The 7,500-nt window shown below is 32.6% G+C and overlaps 1 protein-coding gene across 1 annotated transcript; it reads left to right on the forward strand.

Moving 5' to 3' along the window:
* Positions 1-4,992: 4,992 nt before the first annotated feature.
* HELRODRAFT_182398 (hypothetical protein) lies at positions 4,993-6,723 on the forward strand (the record flags this gene model as incomplete). The annotated part of the gene is made up of 4 exons (XM_009032670.1): positions 4,993-5,029; positions 5,109-5,110; positions 5,354-5,806; positions 6,643-6,723. 4 exons carry the CDS (start codon positions 4,993-4,995, stop codon positions 6,721-6,723), a joined length of 573 nt encoding a protein of 190 aa, XP_009030918.1.
* Positions 6,724-7,500: the final 777 nt, after the last annotated feature.

A 7,500-nucleotide genomic window follows, 5' to 3' on the forward strand; every position in this document is an offset into this window, starting at 1 on the left:
ACACTAACAATGGTTCAAATATTTTTTGTCATATTTTTTGTTACTATTCAACATCAGGTAAGGTCATCATCATTGTCGTCATCATCGTCATCATCATCGTCATCATTTTCAACATTCAATTTTTCAGAAACAATTTCTCAGTTAAATTAGCAGGTAAACAATAAAAAAAAAACACAAATAAAACATAAATAAAAAATTATTAACCCCTTTTATGAAATATATTAAGAAAAAAATTATGTGGATGGCAAAAATGTCTTTAGAAAAGTTTGAACAAGCAACAATAACTTTGCAGTAAATGAAGAATAACAACGAAGATGAAACATACAAACAATAAATAAACAAAAATAAAAAAACAACAAAGATGAAACATACAAACAACAAATAAACAAAAAAAATACAACAAAGATGAAACATACAAACAACATATAAACAAAAATAAAAAAACAAAAAAGATGAAAGATACAAACCACAAATATACAAGAATAAAATACGCCAACAACAGACAAACAACAAGCAATAAAATATAATAAAATACAACAAAGATGAAACATAAAAACAGCAAATAAACTAGAATAAAATACACCAACAACAGACAAACAACAAGCAATAAAATAAAATACAACAAAAATGAAACATACAAACACAACAAATAAACAAAAACAAAATACGCCAACTACAGACAAAAAACAAGCAAACAAACAAACATCAGCCAAACAAGCCGTCAAAAATACAAATAAACAACCACACGAAGCAGCAAAAAATACCTAGCATCATTAAAAACTTTCTCCCACCAACCTTTTCCATTCTCGTCATCTGGAATTCCATGGCACGTCACCATCGTCAGTGACGTCATCGTCAACACCAGAGTCATGAGCAATTTCATCATCTTCATCTTCGTCGTCACGTGAGTAGAGTTCATCACCATCATCATTATCATTGGAGAATGATTAGTTTTCATCTATTTTAACGAGAGAGTTAGCCATTGTAATCATTTTCAGAGTCTTCAGATATGCAGGCAGTGATCATCATTATCAGGATCTGGAAATTTATTCATAATCGTTATCATAATCATTGGAAAATTATTCATAATCGTTATCATAATCATTGGAAAATTATTCATCATCATTATCATGATCATTGGTCACGACGAAATTAATACAAAGTGGCAGGCGCTTTTTAAAAGAACAAACTGATGGGTTCTTGCCATGTCTTCCTATTCTTTCTCCTATCCAGCCTTCAATTGAAATTTAAATTCGATATTTTATTCGGATATATTTTATATTTTTATCTATCTTCTATCTCCTATCTATGGTTATTGGTTTTTTCTTATTTATTTTTAATTAATTTATTAATTCCTTTTATAAATTTTATTCTCTAATTTAATTTATTTCCATTATTATTCATGCGAAAAATTGAATGAAAGAACAAAGTAAACTTGCGAAGCAACAATAATCAACAAATTATCAAACAGAGAAGAGAATGAACAACACATGAACAGTTTATAAACGAGCAACAGCAAACAAATGAACAACAGCAATCAAAAACAACAACAATCAAAAAAACAACAAATTATTAACGCAATACACACATCACTAGCTCGTTGAAAATTACCATTAAATATAACATAGTATATAACATAATATAACATAATATATAACATAATATAACATAGTATAACATAATATAACATAGTATATAACATAATATAACATAATATAACACACGTGTGCCTAATAACAACTGATTGGAATGAGCGCTGAAACGAGTTGGAGTGCTATTGTTCTGATGATTCGCATAATCTCAAACAGTTTTAAAGTGTCTTCTCAACCCTACTTGGCTAGTTCATTTCTACCAGTGATTTTGTTCAGTAAATGGTTTATTAGATCGCTCAGAAGATCTCACTTCAATCATTTTTTCATTCAGTTAGTCAACTTGAAACTAGTTTGTCGTTTTAAATAGACGTATGTATGCGGGTTTCTTCTCGTATAATTATTTCATATTCTTTACAGGATTTTCACAATTTCATACATTGCAAATCTTTTTCATTGGGTCGATTTTATTTTTTTAAAGAGGGTAACAATTTACATTTTATTTCAGCTACACGATTTAAAAAAAAGATTCAATGGAAAGTTTGAAAAATGTAACATGAAACGCGATTTCATATACATCAGATTGTATTTCTTTTCAACTTTTTATATCTTTGTTAAACTTCTTAAACCAATCTAAAAATTTTTTTTAAATGTTTTCACGCAAACCTACTCTCAAATTTCCAAAATGAAAACTTATTCACTTTACATTGTAACAGTTTGAGCAGCAGTCAGCCAGCGTTCCGAACCTATGAGTCCACTTCCTTAAACAAACCATGCAAAAGTACGTTCTGTCCTTCTAGGCTCGCCGTCTATATGGCCATTATTCAGAGAGAGTCATCAGAATTTTATAATTATTACAGACAATTTGCTGGTAGTTTGGGCTGATGTAGGCGAGCGTTTATTATCTGTTTTGATAACACGTCTTTAATGGGCGTATCAGATGTGTTGGGTCTTGTGGTTGTGGCTTGAGTCTTAAATAATCAATCAATCAATCAATTGATCAATCAATCAATCAATGAGTTTACAAAGCAACATTTCCGCTATTTCAGCAATCTTCCATTAATGAATGGTCTGTTAAGGTTGTATAGTTAGTTTTTTTGCCAAATTTTTTTATCAACAATTATTTATTTATTTATTTAAGCTTTTATATCTATAAAAACTATATTTATTTTCATATTTATGAATACTGTCAAAGCAAGCAACCAAACTTAAATTTTGTCTCGCAAATTGAAGCCACGCTCGTAATCCTATTTCATAATTCTAAATCATATTTCTTCAGTGAGAATATTCTTGATTTTTTGCTAGAATTAAATTTAGATAGTTCTTTTAAAATTCAAATTTCAATATTTTATTGAGCTAATCCATTTTTTGTCCTTGCGTGCTGTCTTAATTCAGCAATTTTTTTTTATTAAACATTGACAAGTGCAAGTGCGACATTCGCAGGAGTTATTGCTCGATTGCTTGCATGTTTGTCTGTCTGTCTGTCTGCCTGCTAGCCTTTTGTTTATTAAATAAGACATCTGCCATTTGTTCTTAATTTTATCGTAACGTCGTCTTTAACGAAACGATACGAAACAAAAGCCACTGAAAATAACGAAAAAAAACCATTTAGAGACATAAAGTTTCACATTAAACGTTTTTTTCTCAAAAATTTCACAAAAAATATTCATCACTAATTAAACCCAGTAGAACCGAGAAATGAGTACCAAAAAACACGACACCTATTAAATATTTTTCCAATATTAATTTTCTTCCCGTCACGCCCATCTTTCATCAATTAGCACGTTTTGTCGTTCTTTACTGAGAGCCAGGAACAAAATTTGCCTTCCAAAGTTGGATGAATCCTGATAATTAAAAGCTAAAAGTTTATGATTTTGAGTTTTTTAAAAGTTTTTGAAGATTATTGGATGAAAAAAACTTAATTTCGTTTCATTTCGTTTTTTGATTGGCCGATTGATTACTAACTATATTGTCATGGCTAATACGCAGAGGCATTATACAATCGAATGGTGAAAAATTTTGTATGAGGTAGAGTTTTGACGTGAGGAGAGCATCTGCTGACCAGCTGGATTTGGAGACTGTCAGAGTGAGGTGATAGATGGACGGGTGGTTGTTGCTTGTTGATGTGCCTATGAAAATGTGCGTCGTGTTTGTTTATTTGTTTGTTTGTTTGTTTATTTGTTTGTTTATTTGTTTATTTGTTTGTTTGTTTTCATGGTTTTCACATCATAATTTCAAATTTAATAACTCAATAAAAGGATGCCATGCTTTACTTTCTATCATTGAATTTAAACTATCCAAATAACTAACATTATCAGTAAATATTAATCTTAGAAATTGAACTTATGAATTTTTGTAAAAAAAAGTGTATTTTGACATTTTATTTCTGTGTGTTGTTAAATTATCATGAGTAAATATAATTCAAACGCTGGCAGTGCCTGATTTCGGAAGCCATTATCACAGGTACAATTCTTTCTAAATGTCTTTATACTCATCCAACATGATGTTTAATTGGTAGTTTTTGTATACATTTTACTACAAACCACTATTTGGAATAGTGACTCAAAATGACAAAAAATATGCGACTATGCTAAAAAAAAGGGTCGCCAAATTTTCCGTTGTGTGACCCTTCGTCAAAGTATTCCCGGTCCATCCTTGTACACTGTACCTTCGTTGTACATGAGCTTTTGCAAAAATGTGTATAAAAACATTTTTGTATTTGTATGTACAAATAATTATCTGTGTATATTTTTAAGATTTCATATAAATTGTATGTCCTAAAGTTATGTAACATGTTAAGTACATCCTGTCACGTTGTTTCAGTTTGACTTTAAACAAAAAATAATTTAAAACTGCATTAGAGGGGAAGGAATTCTGTTTTATGAAAACAATTGAAAAATTATATTGAAAAGTAATTTTTATTCAACGTCAACAAACATCACCAAACGAAACAATATTTAAAAACAAATTGAACCAAACAAACAAACAGAAACATAAAAACACACACACAAACAAACAAACACAAACACACACAGACAGACAAACAAACACAAAGCCCAACAACATGTTTATACACTTAAATGATGATGATGAAGACGTGCAGCAGAAGTATGCATTCATCATGTTTTCATATATGGAGAAACATACATTTCCCATAATCCATGTATCATGTATCTTTTATACGCTGAATTCTACTTGTATATAAATAGATATATCTCATACTTAAATAGTATCTAAATAGATATATAGATATATTGTATTTTAACATAAAATTTCAAAAATTTGGTTAAATGTTTTGCCACTACCAAGTGTTCAAAAATAATAAAAATCACAAATTTAATTGAAATTTTTGATGGGAAGCCTTCAGTCCTGAACATAGCGTTGAAAAAATCTCCATCACCGTATGCAACTTGCCGAGTGCAGGAGCTGGGGTCGAAAGGGTGTATTTATTTTTATGAATCAGACACACGATCACGCATACACACACGCATACATACAGACGTACACGCATACATTCAGACGTAAGTAACTGGATGGGTGGGTAGGAGATCCTGAAACCAAGATTAATTAGCAGGTCGGGGATCAGATGATAGTATTTCTAGCTATTGTTTTTAGCCACCAAGGACTCGTACATACTAGATGGGTGGGTACTTAACTTACGCACTTGATATTTTTCTTCATAATCGGCATGTTATACTTTTTAAAGTCGGAAAATACAAACAACGCATACATAAATACATATATACATACATACATACATTCAGAATAAATACACGTGCCGATGTGGCGCTGGGGCGGACGAGTTTGGGCACCACGGTTTGGTTTGTCGCCTGGGTGGGGGCCGTCAACTACGTCACTCAGCGCTAAACGATTACATTTGTCGGCTCTTCTCCAAGGCTTCAATCCCGGTTCTCAAGGAACCATCTGGCATTTCTGCGCATGATGGTAGGCGCCCGGACGGATGCACGCTAATACCTTGGAGAGCCGGCAGATGTTTGGCGTGGGATGTTACGGTCCCTGGCACCCTCGCCAAACGATACGTAAACCTGACAAGTAAAGAATGCGGTTTGGCCGCGGCCAGGGCAGCGGACGAGAAAATGAAAAAATATGGGAACGCCCTCCCCTCGATGGAATTCTTGCCAATATGCATCGAGGTTCTTGGCCCGATGAACCCCAACACCCTTAAATTTCTTAAGGAAATATGCAAAATGATCAGCGTCAGGCAACAGCAGGGAACTGTTTTTCGCAACTAACCACATTTCGTGATTGTTGCAGCGGTTCCTGCGTGCCTGTGTGCTTGAAAATATCCAACTGAATGCCGACATGTGCAATTAACGACAAATCAAAGTGTTAATCCATTTGTTACTTGATGTTTGACGGTTCAGTGTCACTCATCATGTTTTGGTTTTAACACACACATACATACATATATACATACATACATACATACACACACACATACATACATACATATATACATACATACACACACACACATACAGACAAGCTCCTCTAAACATCGAAGAGGATGTCCTTATAATTTGTTGACTAGGCTGGTCGGGCCTGTTAAAATATTCATCTACAAAATTAAATTTCCACTAAGCACCATGACTAAGTTGCACTCATTCATTAACTTATTCATTCATTCATTCGTTTATTTTTTCATTCAATCATTCACCTATCGATCCATCCATTCATCCATCCATCTATCCAATCATTCATTCGTTCGTACGTTCGTTCGTTCACTCATTCTTTCATTAACAAAACACTTAAATATATTTTGGATATTTATTATTTTTAGAAATTTCTTCATTTTGACTTGAATCATTTTATTTTCTAAAAGATTTGAAATGGTCGACAGTAAATCATAACACACAATCAAAGTTTAAATTACACATCGCAGATATAAATTCATGTGCCTTGAAGTTTGCCAATATATTTCATTGAAAAAAATAATATTCTATTCCATAAATTATACACGTGAATCATCAACATTTTTTACCCAACAAATTTTTGAGAAAATTTTTAAAACCAAAGACATAAACCTTGGCAGGCTGAAATCACTTTGGGCCCCATGAAGTTAGCATTCAAGTACTACAAGCTTAATCAGATGTTGAGACACAAAAATAACTGAGGTATTTCTTAGAAGGTTGTACCACAACATATAAACATGACTGCTCAAGGGCAAAGAGTACAATGAGTGCTATAAAGTACACAGAGAGATAAAGTTTAAAGAGAGAGAGAGAGAGAGAGAGGAGAGAGAGAGGAATATACAAACAACAATAAAAAACAGTGGAGTCATCATTAAATATTGACGCCAGTATTCCCAGTGCATTCACAATAAACATCAATTAGCACATACGGTCGGCACGCACATTTCAACATGCAAACGTAAGTAAGCCGGATGCGGATGCAGATGCACAAACGAACATAAAGAGAATTTCAAGTAATAGAAATTAGTGATAGTAAAACCGTTCAGCGTTTTAAAATTGTCATTGTAATGTTATCATCTTTTAAACTTTTCAAAATTAGGTACTCCTCAAAGAAAATAAACAACGCAGATATGAAATTTTCGAACACGCGTTCAAACGCGGCTACAGTAGCAGCTGGAACAGCCACTTTAACCACCACAACCTCACCTTGCTACCCGCAAAATTTAATAAATATAACATAAAAATAATATGACAATAACACAGTATAACAAATATTAACAAAAAGACAGATTGAAGCACACACACACGCGCAAACACACACGCACAAATTAAACACGTTAACAAAAGCGGACATCACAATAGTCACAAGTAAGGCTTCCGAGAAAATTAATTGCATATACAAGAGAACACAGTGCAAACAGTAATTCTCTGTTTCTTCTCTACAGTTCTGACAGACTAAAAAACTGCTTACATGTCGT

The sequence above is a fragment of the Helobdella robusta genome (assembly GCF_000326865.2).
Source record: "Helobdella robusta unplaced genomic scaffold HELROscaffold_86, whole genome shotgun sequence".
In the NCBI taxonomy this organism is placed as follows: Eukaryota; Metazoa; Annelida; class Clitellata; order Rhynchobdellida; family Glossiphoniidae; genus Helobdella; species Helobdella robusta.